The sequence below is a fragment of the Triturus cristatus genome, chromosome 2_1 (assembly GCF_964204655.1).
Source record: "Triturus cristatus chromosome 2_1, aTriCri1.1, whole genome shotgun sequence".
NCBI lineage: Eukaryota > Metazoa > Chordata > Amphibia > Caudata > Salamandridae > Triturus > Triturus cristatus.
Window position 1 is genome coordinate 1122923305 of NC_140581.1, and position 22827 is coordinate 1122946131.

At 43.0% G+C, this 22827-nt stretch overlaps 1 protein-coding gene across 1 annotated transcript in view; it reads left to right on the top strand.

The window, feature by feature from the left end:
• LOC146866453 (17-beta-hydroxysteroid dehydrogenase 13-like) overlaps window positions 1-22827 on the top strand; it is a 294735-nt gene that overhangs the window by 212470 nt on the left and 59438 nt on the right. Inside the window, exon 4 of the mRNA XM_085636530.1 lies at window positions 12839-12945. Within this exon, the coding sequence (XP_085492656.1) occupies window positions 12839-12945 (107 nt within the window). The remainder of the gene's footprint in view (window positions 1-12838; window positions 12946-22827) is intronic.

A 22827-nucleotide genomic window follows, 5' to 3' on the forward strand; every position in this document is an offset into this window, starting at 1 on the left:
TTTGGTAACCTATTACCGAATTGCAAATTGGGTTTGGAAGCGGCGTAATTCGGGCATCCTTTCCTAATACCGGATTGCAGTGGTATGTGTGAATGTTTTGCGACCGAAATGTGGTCTTCAAAAATGAAAAGAAAACTTTTAATTTTATCTTTTAAACGCATCTCGTTTTCCTTTATGGAAAATGGGCAGCATTTAAAATAAAAGGCTTTATTTAAAAGCAGTTACATACATGGTGGTCTGCTGACCCCAGCAGGCCACCATCCCTGTGATTTAAGCGATTCCCAATGGATTGCAAACCGAGAGCTACCTCATTAATATTCATGAGATAGGTCCATTTGTGACCCACTGGGAATCGCAAATGAAACTCAAAAGAGTTTCATACATTTAAAATAGTGATTTCTTAATTGCGATTCACAGGACATCGCAATTACTAAGTCGCTATTTCAAAGTTTCATACATGTTGCCCTTAGTGCATTACAAAAAAACTGTTACATTAAAAAAAAAAAAGAGAAAGATTTTTGCAGCATATCGATTCATTTACTGGACAAAATATCATCTTAGTTGCATCTCTATCTGACTTAACACCATATTTGATAGAAAAAATGTTTTAAAACAATACATCTGGAGGGATTTTAGAGTAAATTAGCATACAAAATTCAAACCTTAGTACATTTAAAAAAACTTAAAACAAATGTAAAAGTTCTAAGGCACTTCATTTCTATGTACTATAATACCTGGTTTCTTGTTCTAGCAGACCTAATACTATATTTCACGTAAAGAGGTTTAACAAAAAATACATTGAGGGTATGTTAAAGCAGGACAATCAAATAAAACATGCTCTAATGCTTGAACAGCGACCTTTCATAAGTTGCGCAACCTGTCATCCCAGCTTATTCGTCACCAAGCATCAGTAATGCAGGTTAAAGGGAGACAATTCAGCCTAAAAATTAACATAAAATGCTGGACACTATGCTATACGTTCCAGCCTAGATAGGTTTGCGGTGCAGAAACACAGCAAGTCTGTATATTTTTTATGCAGTGTCTTTATTTTCCCACAGAGGCAGATGTTGTGTTCCATAGAGTTATGTTTCATAAAAGATTTGAAATAGTATTTAAAATTAAAATAGTTCATACTTGTGCAGGTCTACCTAATTTAAATCTAATCGCCAATAAAAGATTTGCCATCGGTATGCAATCACCCCTAACAAGATTAAGGCATTTTATGCTTATAAGATTCCTAAGGGTGTTCTCCTGCGAGTGAAAAATACGCTAACCCCAGTATATGGTTACCAATCCTCTTATAAAAGTGCTTACCAACTCATTTCAATGCGTAATGCCTCATTTGGAGCCATCGTATTTAGATTGCAAATTGAAAACAGGATCCCCCATCTACTTCATGCATACAATGCCAGTGAACTATATTTATGACTTCTACCCTGTTGGAACCGGCACTTTCATGTTGGCTTGTTGGGTCCCAGCCAGGCATAACCTACCTCTCCCATCAAAGGTGGGTGATTACACTCGCTTTATAACTTGTGCTCATCCTTGGGTAGCTTGCCACTGAGCAGTCAGACGTATCACAGAGGCAATGTGTAAAGCAAAGGTACAGCAGTCATTCGCAATGAATACACTGAGTGTCACAAATAAGATCTCACACAGAATATTTGTAAATAAAGTTTGTATTCAACACATATTCAATCAGTTAACATAAACATCAGGTACTTTTGGGCTTTAAACACATTTTTAAATATTACTAGCAGTACTAGGCCCACTTGTATTGGTATGATGTAAATAGTATGCACACTATGGACAATTCCTAATCTCCCCCCCCCCCTTATGCGGTGCAACACTGACCACGCCAGGCCCACCCTAGCACTCCTGATCATACAATCCCAAACAGTTGTAGGGTACACCCCAGGTCACAACGAAATAAAAAATATGTACATACATGAAAATAGAACACATTTTAGCAGCACCGCGACCTGGAATCATGTGTGTAAACCCTATGTCAAATGTATTGTGCTTTTGGCATGAAATCAACATATAAAGCGACACCCGCGGCCAGTGTCGTGATTCACAGGTGGTCCGTCGACTATCACTCCATACCACTACACCGTGCAACAGGTATGGCCCAGTCCTTATGGAACACTCTTGCACACATACGCACTCAGTATCCTATTGCAGTGCTACTGGTACCCAGCAGGTCAATGAATAACACCCTGCAGACTCCATGGCCCAAGCCTCCCTCAACCCTCTGGTTCATCACGATTGTCCTATACCCCCAGATGGAAGATAACCAGCCCCTCCTCTCAGATAGTAGACCACACGCAGCCGAATTAAAACTTTTTCTGGGTCCTCGAGAAGCAGGACTATGTAACTTCCCAAGCTATGTTCCTTGGGAAGCAGGACTATGTAGCAAGTTTTAGTTAGGAGGTAGATGTAAACAAGGGGAGATTAATAAACAGATAATTAAAAAAAAATAAAAAAATTAAGATCTACATTCCAAGACCCCATGGCAGACAGGACTACAATTTAGGGGTGACATCTGTGGTTCAAAGGGAAACCCTTAAACCACCCCTAACTTCAAAGAAACACGACGGTATAACTACTGGTTCCATTCTTCAGCAAAGAATGAGATAAGCTGGTGGGGATGCAGGACGGGAGAATCCAGACTGCGCAGTGCGCACTGCCAGAGGGCTCTGTTGTGCACATGGAGGATTATTGCCCTAGAAGGGGACTGTGTGCCCTTTCTGAACAGTGACTGGCTTGGGCCGAAGACCTGCTGAAGTGTGGCACCCTAAAGTGTGCTCTCTATAGATCCATTGGCAGACCTCCTGTTCTCCAGGAGATCTCAGGATCATCAAATCTCCTGCGAGGGACCTACACCATCTAGCTGTGACATCAGGAGAGCAGTACCATTTCAAGAGCCCACATTGGCTACTGAATTCCAACAGGTTGCGCGGTGCGAGCTTGGAAATAAGTCTTGTGCCTGGAGACTGGATTGCCTAGTGAGGAGCCCCAGAAACATTGCCGACATCTAAGGCGCATGGTTCACCTACTGCAGGGACCCGGACACTCATAAGCGTCTAGATGGTGGCAAGCTGATTCACCGTTTGTGGGACCCCACGCGGCCCGTTTTGACAATCGTGCCACATATCTCTTGTGCGTCACACCGACTGCCTGCTCATTGCATGCAGTGTCTGATTCACAAGGTGATTCACTGGGAGGTGGGGGGTAATTCTACCTCATGGAGCTGTGCTGAACTTGCGCTGGTGTGTGTGACCAGACTGATGTGGTGTAACCTGTATCATAATGCACCAGACACTGTACCTCATTTTCAGGGAGGTACGGAGTTTGCAACTCTCTGCTGCGTGTGATGGGAAGCATGGCGCACCCCATCTCAACGTGCACCAGTCAATGTGCCTAATTTACAGGGATGTAAAGAATTTCCAGCTCTTTGTGTTTGAGACCTGAAGGGTCTGGCGCAATCCATAGCAAAGTGTACCTGTCGGGGTGCCTCCTCCTATTGAGCGGTTCCCCAGCGTTACTTCTCATTCATTGGTTGTTCCCCTTTGACCATTATCGCTATATTAGATATTAGATATTAGATTAACGTTTACTCTATTGCGCAACATGAATAGCGGATTTTAAAGAGCATTTGATATATTTTTGTGAGCCCTTGCATGATTGCATCAAAATGTTTTGTGTTTATATAACATCGGTATAGCAATGTTTTTTTCGTTCCTATTGCTGAATTGTGGGAGTTGTAGTGTCAAGGTCAGGAGGGTGGGGCGTTGTGAAGAGAGAAATCTGCTGCAGGTGGTATCATTCAATTTGCGTTGAATATGGGAGGGATTACAACATCGCAGCCAGTTTAAATACTAAGGGGCAGATTTATGAGCCCCTTGCGCCACTTTTGCGTCACTTTTAACATGGGAAAAGTGACGCAAAAGTGGCGCAAGGGGCTCATAAATCTGCCCCGAAGGGTGAACAACAACGTTAACAATTCCTTTTGAAAAGAAAGATGAAGAGGGTTGATTTACGGCAGGTACGTGTTGCAGAGTTGTTTAAATGTGGCAGGCTTTTTAAACATTGAGTTCACGGATTGCATTTGGTGTTTTGAAATTTGGCTATCCGTCATGTTTAGAACAAAGTGGGAGGTTAAAGGTGCGCACCATAGGGTGAACTTTAAATGTTTAAAGATATTTATGTGCAAGGAGTGCGAGTGAGTAGAAAGAGAGAGAACATTAGAGCAGTACTAGCTGTAAATTTCACAAAGCTGGGGAGGTAATAAGTACGAAAGAATCAGGCAGAGGGTTGTGTGTTTAACAAAGAAGTATTCCAAGTGTAGCCAATGGTAGAATAATGTGGTGGTCTTTAAAATTTAGAACTGAAAGGATTAGTCTGAATGTTGCCAGAGGCTTAGCAATATAAGTCGGGGAACGCAAGTTTCAGTGTATGGACAGAGTTAGCACTGCAAGCAGGGAGTGATCAGCTTGGGTAAGGTTATTCGTATTTAGTTTAATTAATATAAGTAGAACTTTGTGTATCAGAAAATGATTGCGCAATTAATATGTGTGTTTATTATTACTTGTAGTGACCCCTGACGAAGGGCCCCAGTAGCCCGAAATGCATTGGGTATTTTAATAAAAGCTGCCTTTGGATGAATAAAATGCGTCAGTACGTGTTATTGCAAAGAGGCCCGGATGGGCACATCAATGGCATTAGATATCTGGAAAATTGGCATGATACTGCGCCTGTGGATTAAACGGGAGTTAAGAGAAAAAATTGTGCAAGCAAGTGATTACATGTCATAGAATATGATTAATTGGTTTCAACATTAACTGAGGATTCGAGGACCAGAGTGCTGTGCCTTTGGATTGGGGCGTATGTCGCCCCAAATTCTTATTCAGGGAATTCACCTGGTGCCAGATTCCTACCGTGTGAGAAGTGGGCCAAAATATCTACATTTCCGGGTTTGGAATAGAGCGCGCCCAGAAAGCCAAAACGGCCCGTTTGATATCTGTCAAGCATATATGCTGGATCATTAGGGAGGTGGTACATCCAGTGGTTCACCACCACCAGTTGCGAAGCCCAGTAGTAGAGTTTAAGGTCAGGGAGGGCTATGCCCCCATCATATCACCCTTTCGTCAACTTTTTCAGCACCACACGAGGGGCCTTCCTGTCCCACAGCCGCGTACGGACCTCACTCTCTACCGCTGCGAAGTATGCATCAGGGACCCGATTCGGACAGTTCTGGATAATGTATAAAAACCGTGGGAGAGCCAGCATCTTAAAGAGGGCAGAGCGTCCCACCAGTGATAGAGGCAGGGGCCGCCAGTGTTTTACATCTGCTCTTAGCCGGGCCAGTGGAGGGGCTAGGTTACGGTTGTGAAAAAGGGCCGGATCTGAGGTGATATAGATTCCCAAATACCGGAAATCATCCCCAGCCACTTCTATCCTACAGTCCGCCGGAAGACGAGGAACCTTTCCCTGAAGCACAAACAGTACCGACTTGCTCCAATTGATGGCATAGCTGGAATATTTTCCAAAGTTAGTGAAAATGTCTAAAGCAGCATGGATGGATTTATAGGGGGAGGCAAGATATAATAGTATATCATCAGCGTATAATGATATTCGATCCTCCTGATCTTTCATCCATTTCAGTCCTCTCACCATTACATCCCTGCGTATCCATGCAGCGAGTGGTTCTAGCATGAGGGAAAATATCAGTGGCGATAGAGGACAACCCTGCCGGGTACCCCAGTGTGAAGGCATGGGATGTGTGTTTGTTTACTCTGATTTGTCCCTGTGTATCAGTATAAAGCAGTTGCACCCAACCCAAAAACCTCAGACCAAATCCCAACTTCGCTAGGACTGCAAAGAGGTACGGCCATCCGATAGAGTTGAACGCCATGGAGGCATCCTGTGAAAGAACCACTGCGTCCTCCTCCATATATTCTGTGCGCGCGAGCAAGTTATGAAGACGATGGATGTTAAGTGCTGTGTTCCTACCTGGCATAAAGCCGGACTGGTCCGGATGAACTAGGGAGGAAACAACCGCAACCAGTCTGGTAGCAAGCACTTTTGCCAATATATTAGCTTCTACGTTAATCAACGAGATCGGTCTATATGAGCTGCAATTATACCCGGGCCTCCCAGGTTTACGAATAACTACTAAGGTGGCAAGACGCTGATCTTTATGCAGTTTTCCGGCCTCGTAGCTTTCATTATACATAGCTCGCAGATGCGGGCCACGTGGGAGGCCATCACTTTCAGGTACTCGATTGGAGTGCCGTTGGGCCCCATCGCTTTCCCAGATCGGATTTGACTAATAGCTTTCTGAATCTCTTCGTCTGTTAAGTCCCCATTAAGAGTGGCTCTATCTGATTCAGAGAGTGTTGGTAGGACACTGTCAGAGAGGAGTTGCTGGGAATCCTCCGCTGTGTAATTGGTAGAGGGGGAGAAAATTTTCTCTAAGTGGTCTGCGAATGCCTCCGCAATATCACTGGGATGGGTAAGCGTCTCGCCATTTGGTAGCGTTAGTCTCGGCACCCATCTGTCTCCTTGCTTCCTTATTTCTAACCATGCCAATGTTTTTCCGGCCCTATCTCCCAATTCATAAAGCCTATGTTGGGTATTAAGGTGTTTGGCCATCATTTGTTCCCTAGCTTTGAGTTTGTACTCTTCCTGTTTAAGTGCGAGACGATGCTGTGTGGTGTCTGTTGGCCCATTTGTGTATTCTTGTTCCAATTGTTTGAGCTCATATTCCAACTGGACTATTAGGCGACGTTTGTTCTGGATGTAGCCTGTCTTTAGTGACAGGGCCTACCCCTTCAAAACCACTTTAAATGCCTCCCATATAGTAAGCACCGAATCAACCAAACCTACATTTTCTTTAAAATAGTTACCGGTTTGCGTGCATAATTCCTCTTTGATGTCAGGTATTTTCAGTAACCATGGGTTAAGGACAATAGTAGTGCGCGTCTGCCGCTCCCATGTGTGAATAGATCTTAATCTTTAGTGGGGCCATGATCCGGTCCCATGAGGCCAAGTCTACAGTCAAATAGCCAAACCCACTGCCTGTAACCTATTTCTTAAATAAAGCAACAACGTCTTGATATAAGGGAGAGGGGAAAAGATAACCTACTCACTAATGAGCAAGCACAGTGTACAGACAAAAGAGCAGAAATAGGAACCTGAGTTTTGCATTTTATTTAGGATAAACAACCTGAATGTGCAAATACATAATGTGCAATATTAGCAAAATACATACATAGATTATAAATAGTCAATAAAATAGATACACAAAACAGTTTTTTGTAAAACGTTACCTTAACCCCTTCAGTGCCCCGCCCTTTCCCCGCCCTGTGCCGGGCGTTACATTAGCGGGCGGGGTTCATGACGAGATAGTCTCGTCATGGGCACAGCGCAACCGTGCTCCATGACGAGACTATCTCGTCATGGGCACTGAAGAGGTTAAGAACACCTACCAGACAGATGATTAAACCCTAAGTATCATACATGAAAGCCCCACATAGTCATGAATTAAAACCGTAGCCACACTCATAACCCATTCATTCAGACACATGGACAAAACACAAGACAAGACAGGTCAACTCCACATAAAGCCAGAACATAGACTCATGGGTGATCAAACATATAGGGAAAAAGAATGTATTGTATAACAACTGTACCCTAGTACATAGCAATGAAGGTATCGGTACTTGCTTTGTTGATTTTTTAAAAATTGTTTTATAAATTTTTTTGAAAACTTTTTCCCCTCCAGAAACAACTTATAGTATCCAGACTTGTAGAAGAGTTGCACCAGTCATGTGGAAAAAAAATGGGCTGATGCGCGTTTCGGAGCGAGACCCAGATACAAGGGTCACACCTTCTTCAGGGCGCTATACGGATAAATAAAAGGGGCAACACATGTCTGGGGGCTCTGAAATGAGTTCAACAGGTCGTCCACAAAATCTGGCAATGGAGCCTAATTGAGTAGGAAGGATCCAGCAAGGGAAATCACCACCTCAGAGGTAATAATACATAGGATGCAAGGCCCAAAGCACCATGGAGGAGATGAGGCCCTGGGCACTCAGGATGGGAGTCCGTCTCCCGCCCTTCCTCGCAGTGCCCACCAAGATCATCTGCGGCGTACCCCAAGGATCCTCGCTCAGCCCAACCCTCTTCAATGTCTACATGAGCCCCCTGGCAGCCATCGCACGCAAACACAACATCAACATCATCTCCTACGCCGACGACACCCAACTGATCCTCTCCCTCACCAACGACCCCGCCACTGCCAAAGCCAGCTTCCTGGAAGGAATGAAAGACATCGCGGAATGGATGAAGCTCAGCCGTTTGAAGCTGAACTCAGACAAAACGGAAGTCCTCATCCTCGGTCCATCCCCCTCCGCCTGGGACGACTCCTGGTGGCCCCCCGCCCTGGGAACTGCCCCCAAGCCCACGGACCAATCACACAACCTGGGATTCATCCTTGACTCCTCCCTCAAAATGACCAAACAAGTCAACGCCGTTACATCTTCCTGCTTCAACACCCTCCGCATGCTCCGTAAGATCTTCCGTTGGATCCCCACCGGAACCAGGAAGACGGTAACCCAGGCCCTCGTCACCAGCCGTCTGGACTACGGAAACGCACTCTACGTTGGGACCACCGCCAAACTTCAGAAAAAACTCCAGCGAATACAGAACGCATCTGCTCGACTCATCCTGTACATCCCCCGACACAGCCACATCTCGGTCCACCTGAGAGACCTGCACTGGCTCCCCGTCAACAAGAGGATCACCTTCAGACTCCTCACCCACGCACACAAGGCTCTCCACGACATGGGCCCCGAATACCTCAAAACCCGCCTCACGTTCTACACACCTACCCGCCAGCTCTGCTCCGCCAGCCTCGCCCTCGCCACGGTCCCACAGATTCGCAGAACCACCACCGGAGGAAGATCCTTCTCCTACCTGGCGGCCAAGACGTGGAACTCCCTCCCAAGCCACCTACGAATGACCCAGGACCATCTCTCCTTCAGGAGGCACCTCAAGACCTGGCTTTTCGAGCAGTAGCGGCACCCCTCCCCCACCCCCCCAGCGCCTTGAGACCCTTGCGGGTAAGTAGCTCGCTCTATAAATGTGATTGATTGATTGATTGATTGATTGATGGAAGAGGGATTCACATATGATAAGTCAAATGTCCTTATGCGGCGGGAGGGATTACAGGCCATGACAAGGAAGAATAAATCGAATACGGTAGAATCCATGATTCACAAGACAAATCCTCATCAACTGGCCTAGAGGACTCCAGGAAAAACAATATCAGGATGCGTCACATGCCTTAGATGTGGGCAAGATTTCTGGGGCTCCTCAATACGCAGTCTGGGTTCTCCCATTCCACGTCCCCACAAGCTTATCTCACTCTTTGCTGAAGGAGGGAACTAGTAGTTATACTGTCTTGTGTCTTTGAAGTTAGGGGTGGTTTAAGGGGTTTCCCTTTGAACCACAGATGTCGCTCCTAAATTATAGTCCTGTCTGCGATAGGGTCTTGGAATATAGATCTTAATCTTTAGTGGGGCCATGATCCGGTCCCATGAGGCCAAGTGTCAAAACCTCTCCCTCCAATCTATCGCATTCGGCCTTCAAATGGCAGAGCTCTGTCTTTTAAGTGGTATGCCCATGATTTATGGCTGTCGCTGGGAAATGCACTGATATGCTCCCCGGCCCCTGGTGTCCACCAGAGCCAGCCACTATGGCACACAAGACTCTTAGAGCATAGAAATGTCCTTATTCTATAAGTTGAATTTCTGAGAGAGTTATGCTGAAACCCCCTTAACCACTGGAAAGGATTTGGCATGGCGAATCCATAGATAGGGAACATCATGAGCCTGCTTGACTGTAACCCACTATTGCAACCAGAACTAATGTTAACCACTTCCCAATGTTAACTAATGGGAAGAGCAAGCCTCACAGGTAGTGAAAACACCCACAGGTATTCCTCACCACCTGGGCACATGTGCGCTAGTGTGCACACAGACCTGCAATGGCAGGTTTGATATATAGTCCCCATCAATAATGATGCAAGCGCACCCACCCGAGTCTGCCATGGCAGACTGGACACAGGTTTACTAATACGGGTGTCAGTGCACATACACAGGGCTGCGATGGCTGGCTGCACATGCAATCACTGCCACCATAAGTGCAGGTGCGCACATACAGCGGCCTGCAATGGGAGGCTGCTCATGAGTTTAATCACGATAGATGCCAGTGCGCACACACTGCCCTGCGATGGCAGACTAGTCCATGTTTAAGAGCATCAAGTCAGTGCCACTTCCCAACACTGGTAGGATGGGCGCGCATACTTTCACACTGTATTTGCAGTGGGAAAGTGCCCAGAGCCTGGAGCCCACAAAAGAGAATTAGCAAAATCCAGGTGGAAAAAGCAAAAGGTTTTGAGAAATGCTACCTCTACCTGGTGAGTATCAGGTCCAAGATACACCATATAACAATTTCAAGGGATTTTAATCTTATATATGGTAAACAAATGGTTAAAGTGACTGGTGTGATTTCTGACTGGTGCAATTTCATGTCCCTGGTGATGAATTCACCTTCTGTTTGCTAAGCTTCTATATACTTCCACTTCTCCTGTGCTAAGCCCTTTTTGCTTGTTTGGGGTACTTCATGCTTACACCTTCATAACTTTATTCCCACCAACTCATGCTGATGCGGTGCCCTGTTTTTTCCAACATTCTGGGGATTCTCAAGGTACCCAGGGTTTGTAGATTCCCTTGTAGGGTACCAAGAATAAAGCCAAAGTATTGCTACATTTGTCTTTTTATGGGAACAGTGGGAAAAGGTGCTGTGCAACAAAGCATACTTTTTTTTTTTTAAATGTATCAATGAAAGGTTTGCTATGCGGAGGTCACCATCTTCCCAGCTTTCAGTAACAAGCAGAGTTGTATAAAAAAATAAAAATACATTTTATCACAGTTTTTTCATTTTATTGAGGGACAGTCCTTTTTTGTGGTGTCAACCGACTTGCAGTTTGTGGTGTAGATAAGTGTGTAACCCATGGATGACCCCGGAAAGCTATACAATTTTTAAAAGTAGACAGAATTCTGAATTCATCAAAGGGTCATTTGTATAGATTCCTTGCTGTTTTATCAAACAAACTAATTGCTAAATTAAAAAAGTAAGAAAATGAGTCAGGAAAATAGCAATCTGTGACAATGTTTTCATTTGTAATTTTTGTCACAATAGTCGATTTATAAGACAATATACCATTATGCCTGAAATATATCTGGTCATGCGGATATATAGGATTTGTAGGTTAACCAGAAACATTTTACAAGATACAGAATAAAGATCAAAGATGAACTTTTGAGAAAAACTACTGCGTGGATTAATTATTGTTGGACACTATATGATTGTGACTCAGGAAATTTACTTTGCATTGAGTTAACCAGAAACATGCCAGACCCTGAGCACACAACTGAGCAGCAGCTTATAATTATTTGCATTCTATACTGACCGTAAAACGATTAATATGGTAAAATATATTAAAGTAAAAATAAGTTGAAGGAAGCCTATCTGTTTCTGAAATATACACAAGATACAGAGCTTAGGAACAGCGTGTTTTTGCATATCTCTGAAATTGTGGTTATGCATACTATCATGTGATTCAGAGGGCATTTTGCAAAATGTCTTCTTTTTTTGTACACTGAATTACATTTGGAAGCCACATATGCAGAGAAATCCAATTGGTAATAACACATATTCGGCTAATCAGTTGGCCAGATGTACATACCTTTTAGCATAATGATTTTTCAAATATTTCTGTCAGAGAAAGTTCCAGAAGCTGTGGGGGATCCAAACATTTCCTTCCACCCAGTGTTCCACATGTATCCCAATAACAACGGTATCTCACTTTTATAGGTGAGCCTAGTGGCAACGACATGAACAGCCCTGAAATGCAATATGGACAGGGCAGATTTTTCCACTCAAAATCAACCCTATTTTTGGCAATGCAATCAGCTGTGGATTTTGGGCTTAGCATCGGCCGCCATGAGGAATCTACCTAACCAGACATTTCTGAAAGCTAGACACCCAAGGGTTGTGCCTTGCTTGGATCCCACACCGTTTTTGTCAGTGTGATGTGCCTTGCTTGGATCCCACAACATATTCTTGCCAACTATGCTCTACAAATGACAAATTTTGCCTAAAATCACTAATTTTCCTCACATTTCTCTGACAGAAACATCCGATATCTGTGGGTATCCACAAAAGTCCGACCACTCAGTGTTCTCCATAAAAACTCTGTCCCACTGGTTTGGGCCAGCCTAGTGCCCGCAAAAGGAATCGATCTGAAGTGCCTTTTCATGTACATCCTGGTCACCAGAGTTCTGTAAAAAGAAATTAAGTGTCACCTAATTCGCCAATAAGTGAAGAAAATAAACAAAAACACTAACCTGTTCAAGGTGCAATGAAATATTTTGAATAAAGTTCATGCTAAATAATGCTACATGACTATATCCACTTCTTTTACCAAGTGACCATTAAACTAAACACTGTGCACTTTTTAACTGTAATATATTTTAAGCACAATAGATAAACCTGAAAATGAATGAGACTGAGTTTGATTGCACACAGAAATATATTACATTGTGCTACATGCAATACCAATGTATTCTCCTTCGATATTACATATGTTTTTGCAAAACATAAATGATATGCCATAATTTAGATATTATGATGTGGTTATTCAGTAAGCATGTATTGAACAAGACTTTATGTAATATACTGACAGAAATACTTCATTCTCTTGCAGACCACAAGAGCATTTCTGCCATCCATGATGCAAAACAATCACGGCCATGTTGTCACTGTGGCCTCAACAGCGGGTCATATAGGAGTGCGTTTCATGCTAGATTACTGGTATGTTTCTTACATTAAGCGATTTTACGCTGTATCTTCTCAGTACTTACCATGCTTCTAGGCAGTGAATGGAGGTATGGATGTATTTTGCCACCAGAATGCATTTTAATGTTAATTTATTTCTGCTAAAAGCACAAATAGAATAAATCATCTGCACTTTCGTCTCACAATAACCCATCCAGCCTGCACCTATTTCCCCTTGTGTCACTGTCTGGGAGGATTAGACAAACTCCAGCAGAGCCATTCACAGTCATGTGACCCAGGATTTTGGCAAAAGACAATAATGGTAAGGACGAGAAAAAGCCAACTGCCTAAAAGTGCAAAAAGAACAGATGATGGATGAAATGCTGAACAAATCAAACATTCACCATCAGTCTAAGATCTGGATTAAATCCTTTTTTTTAAAAATAGTTTTTATTAGGCATTTTTCCCAAATATTTACACCCTCCCCAGCACAGAGCAATCAAATACATACAAATAACAATTTTTATCTTAAGGTATTACATCTTAGATATCACAGAAGACAAAAAAAAATTGCAGTTAATAAACATAATATACATTTGAAAAAAGAAAGAAAAACGAAAGTTTAAGCCTGTATAGCTTATATATATCCTAGCTATCTTTGTAGCCATTGTAGAAGAGGATCCCAGATTGCTAGCCCTTTTTTACGTTTAATATGACCCTTTCTTTTATATATAGCTACTTCTAGACTATAGGTAGCTAATAGTCGGGTTCTCCATTGTTGAAACACCGGTGCATTGGTATCTAGCCATGCTGAAGCGATACACATTCTAAAGACAGCCATTGCGACGAATATTAACCCTTGCATATATTTAGGTCGTTCAACATTTGAAATACCTAACATGATTTCCACATTGGAGATTTCTATTCTTGTATTGAACACTTCCGAGAGAAAAGCTGAGATATCATTCCCTACATTCGTTAATACCATACAAGAAGCAAAGATATGTATGCTATCAGCATCAGGTAAAGCGCACCTAGGGCATGTAGTTCCTTTCCCTAACCCCCATTTAGCAATTTTATAGGGGGTATAATGCAAAAAGAAAAAAGTTTTATAGAATTGAGCCTGCAGCTTGGTTGACATTAAGCTAGACTGATATAATGTATATGATTGTTGAACCGTTTCAGCCAAAACCCCAAGTTTATCCTGCCATTTAATTATATATTTATCCAAATCATCTGGATAGCAAGAATTCAATAATTCATAAATTTCTCCAATTTTTACTTTAGGCTTGTTCGATAAATTCTCCATCAATTGGACCGTTTGGAATTTTAGTCCATTCCCCCCTCTCTTCAAGAGAAAATCTCGAATCTGCAGAAATGTAAAAAAGTCCCGATGATCTAAATTAAATTCGATCTGTAATTCCCCAAAAGATTTAATTCCTCATATCGTATAGAGACAACCAAGTTATGTAATCCCTTTCATTACCCACCTTTCCATACATACGTCGTTGAAGATCCCAGGAAGGCTGTTGTTATTAAGGATTGGGGTATAATAAGAGAATCGTCCAATACCAGCTAATTTCCGTACAAAATTCCAGGTTTTATAAATACCAAATATCGACTTAAATCTCACTTTTTTAAAGTAACCATCATTCATATGATGCCATAAGCAGCCTCTAGACTCATTTCCTAGCAAAAGCTCTTGTGGAGTTGGAATATCCCCTTCATTGTTGATATTTGTGGGAAATAATAAGCTAACACAAAATTTTAAGGTGGTAGCCCAATAGTATAGTTTAAAATTAGGCAATGCCAATCCTCCTCTATCTCTGGGTAAAGTAATAGTTCGTAATGCCCTTCGTGATTTCCTATACCCCCATAAAAATCTACTAAACATATTATCCATATTCTTAAATATTTGCGGGGAAAACTCTAAGCAGATTGATCTAAAAAAAATATAAAAATCTAGGCAAAAAAAGCATTTTAATTAGATTACATCGACCTCCAATGGATAGGTGAAGATTGTTGCAACAAATCATATCCTTTTTTGTACGTTGCATTAAAGGAGCAATATTATCATCAACTAAATTCTCTATTTTTGCGGTTATACTCACGCCGAGATATATAGCTTTCTCTGTCACACGTGTATCGATCAACCTTATTTTACTATTAGGAATGATCTGAGTTTTGGCTTGATTTAATTTGTAGCCTGATACTTCGCCAAAGATCTTTGCTTCTTCTTCGATCACCCTGATTGCATTCACTGGGTCGCTAGTGACCACCGCGATATCGACAGCATATGCTAGTATTTTTGTAGCCTGGTCCCTTATCCAAACAGATGGAATCCTAGCGATGTTCGCTAATCTCCGTATAAATGGGTCGATACATATAGCGAATAAGAGAGGTGAGCATGGACACCCCTGCCTTGTCCCTCTGGTTATAGACACCGATTCTGATATTGACCCATTCACCATAACAACAGCAGATGGCTCCTTATACAACGTCTATACTGCTTTAATAAAGGGTTCCCCTATACCACTTCTTGCCACGACTGTCCAGAGATATTTCCAGGAGACCCTATCGAAAGCCTTTTCGGCATCTAGTAATATCTGTGCCATAGGGTCTCCTGAAACCTCACACCAATCAAACAATGAAATTACTCTCTGTATATGATCGGTAGTACCCCTACCAGGGATGAACCCATGTTGTCTTACAGACACTAATTTATGCATGTTAGGGGCTAATCGTGTAGCCAGTAGCTTAGCATAAATTTTGGAATCACTAGTTATTAGCGTGATAGGACGGTAAGACCCTAGCTCTGTAGCATCCTTATACTTTTTTTAAAAAACTACAATTTTGGCCATAGACCAAGACCCTGGAGGTCGTCCCCCTTGAAATACGTGAGTAACCAACTCTGACAATATATCTTTCATTTGTGGAGAGAATTTAACATAAAATTCAGTAGGGATCCCGTCCATGCCCGCCGCTTTACCTATGGCAAGGCTATTCAATGCAAGAAGAACTTCCTCCCATTGCGGGATCTCATCCATACTTTCGGTGTCATTACTCTCTAGCCTCATACAATCATCTTGTCTTGTGTATTCATTAATTGCTTCCTGAATATCATGATGTATATCATTTTCCCTGTATAAAACCTGGTAATATTTTTGAAAAGCAGTCCTAATTGTATCAGGATCTGTCATTAGCCCTGCTTCTGGGTCTCGAATAGCCTTGATAAGGTTAGCAGTGCTTAGTTCTCGGGCTCGTACAGCTAACTGATGTCCAACCTGTTCGCTTAGTTCGTAGACGTTTTTCTTATATGTTGTGGCTCGCTCAATAGCTTTTGCTGTTAATACCTCAATAACACATTTCTTAGCAATTGCAATCTGTTTAAGCTCTTCTTCAGCTTCCCTTCCCTCCTGAATAGCTTTTATTAGCCCTTCTTCTGCAATTGCGATATTATTCTGAAGTACTGCCATCTCTTGTTTTATTTTTTTGTTAGTGTTCAATGAAAACCGCAAGGTTTCACCTCTGATCCTGGCCTTTAAGGCATCCCAAACCATCTCAATTGGCGCACTACCTATATTCTCTTCTAAGAATCTAGGAGTCCATTGTCGCATAACCTCGCAATACTTCTCATTTGTTAATAATGGCCTTTCGAACGTCCATATTTTAGTAATGCGTTTTGTTGATTCAATTTCCATAGTTAATAGAAGAGGATTATGATCAGATAGTACCCTTGGAAATTTTTCGATAGTCCAGCTAGAGGCTATGGTGTTAGATACCAGAAAGTAATCCAGCCTTGCATGTCGTGCATGAGGATAGGAATAGTGAGTATAACCAGGATCATCCGGGTGTTTTGTTTGCCAGATATCGATGAGACCATGGGTCGAACATAGATTATTGAACGCTTGACAAAAATCTAGGCTTCCTCCCTTTATATTTAAAACAAGGACCATCTGACCAATCAATAGGTAAATTTAAATTAAAGTCCCCGCAGATTATTACAGGGAGTGGCCAATGGACGAGCTCATTAGAAATTTGATCCAAGAGATCGGGGTCGTCACTGATGCTATTATATATTGAGCAAATAACTATTTTAGACCCATTGTTCAGATGACACTGTATAATGGCCCATCGTCCATATTTATCAGCTGCTGAGCGAGCAGATTGCATCCCAGTTGCTTTCCCTAAGATAGCCACACCCTTTGTCCTGACCCCTTGTGTTGTAGCAGTGATCAATTTAAAGCCTAATTTATTAAGCAAATGTATTTCGGACCCCTCAATACGTGTTTCTTGAATACAAAAGATGTTTGCCCCTGTTGATTGTAACCCCATAGCCACTCTATGCCTTTTTTTTCGTCATTAAGACCACAGATATTAATGGTCAAGATCTTTACCTTATCCATATTGAAGTTTAGCATTCCCTGCTGTGCATTTAATTATCTTCTCTGTAATCATTCTCCTCCTATGCTCTTCTCGCTGATGTCCCTTCCTGCTTCTTACTTTAACTTCAAAATTTATACATGTTGTAGTTCTGAGCTTACCCCCCTTGCCCCCCCTCAACCCCCCACCAATATATAGGCAATCAGGCTCAGTCCTGAGCCTGTTTTGATGGCGTCTGTTTTATCCTCATCCCACCCCCGCCGCACTCCTTGTACTTATACCATAGCTTTTTTCCCCCCACTCAAAAAAAAAAAAAATCCTAATGCTTACTCTCACTACGTTTTTTTTTGGCCAGTTGTGATTTCATCTAAAAATTTCTGCGCCTGAATTTCAGAAGTAAAATAGAGGTACTGCCCTTGGAAACTAACTTTGAGTTTCGCAGGATTTTGCAAAAAGACAGTAACCCCCATTTTATGGAAGGGCGCAATCATCTGTATGAGTCGCCACCTCCTCTCTACTGTGGCATGAGCAAAATCTGGGCAGACAAAATATGAAAAAGTCTCCCAGTTCTTTTTTTTTGTCTGGTCTTGCCAATTCAAACACTGATTGCCGCAACAGAAAATTCCCCCAAAAAATTAGAATCGCTCTGGGGTATTGCTGGTCGTTTGGGCGTCGTTATAGATATATTTAGAGGGCATTTTTTCCCCCCACTGGATTTCCCTGTCCCAGTCCCAATGTCCCATTTGTGGAAGAGAATTTTTAAGTAGGTTGATAACAAATTTCCTGATATCTCCTCCCTTGCTATTCTCTGGTATTCCAAGAAGCCTCAAATTGTTACGGCGTTGCCGATTTTCTGCCTCCTCCAATTTCCACATTACATCATTTAAAGTACTTTCCTGGGATGTTGTAGTTTTTTTCAAGCTTTCAACCGAGGTTTCCAGTAAATCAGTCCGATTCTCTTTTAAACTTAATCTTTCCACAATCTCTGTACAGGTTTTCCCGACTTTCCTGATGGAGCCTTGTATTTTTTTAGAGGCCAAACGGGCTTAACGATTCTCAAGTTTAGCTTCATCTTGAAATTCCTTGAGGGATTGTAATATTAGGCATACACAGGTCTTTCTGCCCGGACGTACTCAGTGGTTGTTTCTTTGATGATGTTATACGACTACAAAGTAGAGTCTGTGTATCAGAGTAATCCCAGCCTAGGTCCCCATCCTCCTCTGTCGGTCTCCGTTTCTGATTGCCTTTTTTCCCCTCTGAGAGTCTCTTGGTCTTCCTGGGTAGCCTTTTTAGGTCTCACCTGAGCCAGCACTTTAGCGCTGCTCTCGCGAGAGCTTTTGTAAAAGGGGGATCTGGAAGTTTCTGTTATGTTGTGTTCCTCCTTGTCTTTGCGCCGGGACGCTCCTTGGCTGGAGTAGCTGTGCGCACAATAAATCAATTTAACATAACATAACATAACAAGTGCAAACTAGTGCTTTTCAGGCCTCCAAATACAGTGCATGTGAGCCGGGCACGCGCACCATTTGGCAGCCTGCCTGATCACTTTCGCGGCCGCTTTGATGTTCTCAGTGAGCCGCGTGGCCACTGAGGACATCAAAGCGGCCGCGAAAGTGCACACCATATGCTCTGCTTATCCCTCCTCCCTTTTCGTCACTTGTTGTTGAGAGCCTTGCACTGGAAACGGTTTGATTCTTGCATCTGTTTAGAGCCCACTAACAACGTTCACAAAAAACTCCCCAGGTTCTGTGTGTGGGAACCTTTCAGGATCCCTTGTGCCCACGTGCAGAAACAATGCCTGCACCAGTGGATATAAAAACAACATGCATTTCTGAAACTCGAGTCACTGGCCTGACTTATTTGTACAAATCCTTTAAATAAAAAAACCGTCACGTGTAAACCCATATGGCCTAATTCTGGCTTGTAAAGCATTCATACCTTATTGCTACCAGGGATAAAACAGGCAGGAAGTAAATATACGACAAGGCAGTGACAATAAAATGTTGAACGACGTCCATGCCTTACTGGTGAGAACACAATCTTAGCCGATGCATTAATTATTGCCAGAAACGTATGGAATTTACAGGAGTCTCTTTTTTTATTCAGATGTTTTGAATCAAGTAAAACAAACAATGTATATTTTAGTAGACACTGAAAATTGGCATCCATCTCTCTGCTCAGGTCAAGCTGTGCACCCCCTTGAGCACTGTCTACTACAAGGTGCGCAGTCCTTACGGGTCCCAAACCCTTTAAATATGAATATTTACTCAGATATCGATTTTTAGATAAAAATGCAGTATTCAAACACTAAGGAGCGCAGAAATGAATAAGGTATATTTCCCTTTCATCCGATGCTGTCCATTCAGGAAAAAATTATGTGTATTGGGGAGGCTTTTGTTTCTGCAAACATCATACAGTAACATTTCACCAAAATGAATTGCTACAATTCTTTGGTGTGCCTGCAGGCTCACAGCAGTTGTGTGTCGTTTTTTTAAAGAAATAAATTAATTCTATCGTACAAAATAATAAAATTCATATGCAAGACATCAACAATGACAGGAATACAGCAGTCACTTGCACATACATTCCTACAAGTCTCGGGGGAGGGTCTCTTTCTGTTGAGGCCCCGGTGTCCCTGGGGGTGCATTAGGAGTCCTTAGCATGAGTGCAGGACGTGTCTGCTGAACAAGCAGCATGCATACGAGATGTGCTTCCCAAACCACAAATAAATTGACTGAGAGTTATCTCCCACCCACCCCCCCTTTCTGGCTCCCCCCTTCTCTTTCAAAGGGCTAACAGCACTCGGCAGATCATTACTATGCAAGTTCCGGGCTCTGCAGGAGGCACAGTGATTAGAGCTGCCTTAAAAGTTTCCAGAGGCGTCAGAAGCAGACATGCTGGCTGAGACCCTCTTGGTTACTCTGCAAGTATGTTTCATTTTTGCAACAGTCCTTCCGCCAGCCTGTTAATTTGTAAATCCATGAAGACAAGGGGGGAGGTAAGATTCTTCTTGTTTCTAATGCTATGGCCGGCTCTACCCCTCCCTCTCCTCCAATGTCCGGCCCATGGCTTACAAGAGAAACAGAAAGAATCTTACCTTCCACCTGTCTTCATGCATTTACAAATTAACAGGCTCGCGGAAGAAATGTTTCAAAAATGAAACAGACTCGCTGAGTAACCAAGAGGGTCTCAGCCAGCAGGTCTGCTTCTGACACCTCTGGAAAACATTAACAGGACGGGACTGCTTTCAGCTGCATGATATCTCCCAGAACAAGCATTTGCAACGCATTAGGTCTCGCATTTACGCGAGTTTGAGCTATTGACATTGCAAATAACAATGCCTATTGGCATTGTCATTTACAATGCCAGTAGCTTTAACTCGTGTAACTGCGAGACCTATTGCATTGCAAATGCTTGTTTCCTCTTGTTGACTGCAATGGCTTGTAGAGGTATCATCGTGCCGTTCCTCGTCGCTGATAGAGCTTGAGGCCGCATTATCTGAATCCACGGAGTCTTCATTTAACGTGTAAAAATTCTCTAAAGGGTCTGAAGAAAGAGAACCTGGTTCCTGGTAGCCCCCCTAATATGTGCTTTCCTTCTGGGATGGAATATGGCGAAAGGATTATGTCTTTATTGTTAGTTATTTTTAGAAAGATGGGGGATTCTAAGATTCCACTCTTATTTTGAATAGCCATATCTGAAATAAGGCCTTTGTTTAGAGTTTCTGACCCTCCTGAGTGTTCATCTATATATACTTCTGGCGTACCCATAACAGTTGTCTCACCGCTAGACCCCCATGAAAGCCGCCCATTACTAGCCTACGTCAATATGTTAACAGTGGTATTGGAACCTAGGGGGTCTATACCAGATATTTCAGCATTGGCTATATTGGCAGCATTGGTAGGAGAGATTGTGGTTACAGTGTTCAATGCTTTGTTAATTATGTCTTTTGAATGGGCTTGGCCCTTCGTAGATTCAGATATGCCTTTAGTTGAAAACAGGCTTGTGATAGCAAACTGCTTTTTAAACGAATCCCCCGTTAAACTACTTTTGATCAGGGGGTGTTTATTCATTTCTTGCTTCCCGCTCTTACCAATAGCAAGCTCATTCCTTTTCTTGTCCGTTTCTATCCTCTTGGTTGTTTCCGTTTGTGCTGACCCGGAGATTGCCTGTGCCGAGGATCGCGTCTTGCTCCAAGCACCGCGAGCCGTTATCAGATCAGTAGAGTGTATGCCGAGCTCTCCGGCGTCTGTGTTGCCTAGCTGCAACGCTCCAGCGTCAGAGATCCCGTAACCGGCAGCCGCCGTCAGCAAGAGCCGTGCGAGGATTTCCCAGATCCTCACCCGATCCGCGTCTTTCGGGATTCTCAGCGAGGATCGTTGTGACACCCACCGATGACAGCCTCTGCACCATCCATTCGACAGGGGCCAGCCCAAGCTTCCCTCGCGCATCCCCAGTACCACCAGTACCATCAAGGACAAAGGTAACTTCACAGGGGGTGTCTTCGCAGCTCAAGAAGTCATCGAGATCAAAGGAACCGCCGCAGGGGTGGAAATCAGAGGATCTCACTACGCCGCCATCTTGCCCAAATGCCCGGGCCGATTTCTAAGATCTGGATTAAATCCATCGTTCTTTTTGTTTGCCATGCCATTCCAGTTTGGACGCAGCCGTATGCAAATCAGTCTTGATCTTGCTCCCCATGAGAACAGTCCAGCCCAAACTACCATGCCAGGTCCTCCCCAGACCAGAAACAAGTATTGTAGGACCGGTTTCGAGGTATCACCTCCCCCCATCAGCCAGGCTAGCTTTAATTCAGTGGAATAGCAAGCATGAGACCCACATCTGGGCATAGCCTTCACAATTATGGCCACAAATGCAAAACGCACAGATGATGGACGGAAAGCTGAACAAATCAAACATTCACCCCCAGTCACAGCTCTGGGTTAAATCCATCGTTTTCTTGCTCATTATGCCATTCAGTTTGGACCCAGCCATATGTAAATCAGTCTTGACCCTGCTCTCCATGAGGACAGTCCGGCCCGAACTGCCAGACCAGGTCCTCCCCAGACCAGAAACAAGCATCCCGGGACAGGTTTCAGGTTATCACCCCTAATCAGCCAGGCTAGCTTGATTCCAGTGGCATAGCGAGCACAGTCAAGACTGATTTGCATATAGCTTGGTCCAAACAGATTTGGCAAGCAAAAAATATATGGACTGTGACTGGGGGTGAATGTTTGATTTGGTCAGAATTCCATCTATCATTTGTTCTTTCAACTTCCTAAAAGTGGCATTTTCAGATCTGTGACTTAAAACTTGACTTTACCATTAAAGAGACTTTTAAATCACAATACATTTCGAGCCCAAGCAGCATATCACTGTTTGCTCCCAAACCACAGTTAGCACTTATTACATATAATAAGGTAACCCATGTGTTAGTCAATGGGAGAAATATGCCTTACAGTAGAGAACAACGGATTTAGGAGTATTTCACTACCAGGACATGTAAAACATAAGTACACATGTACATAAATACTGTGC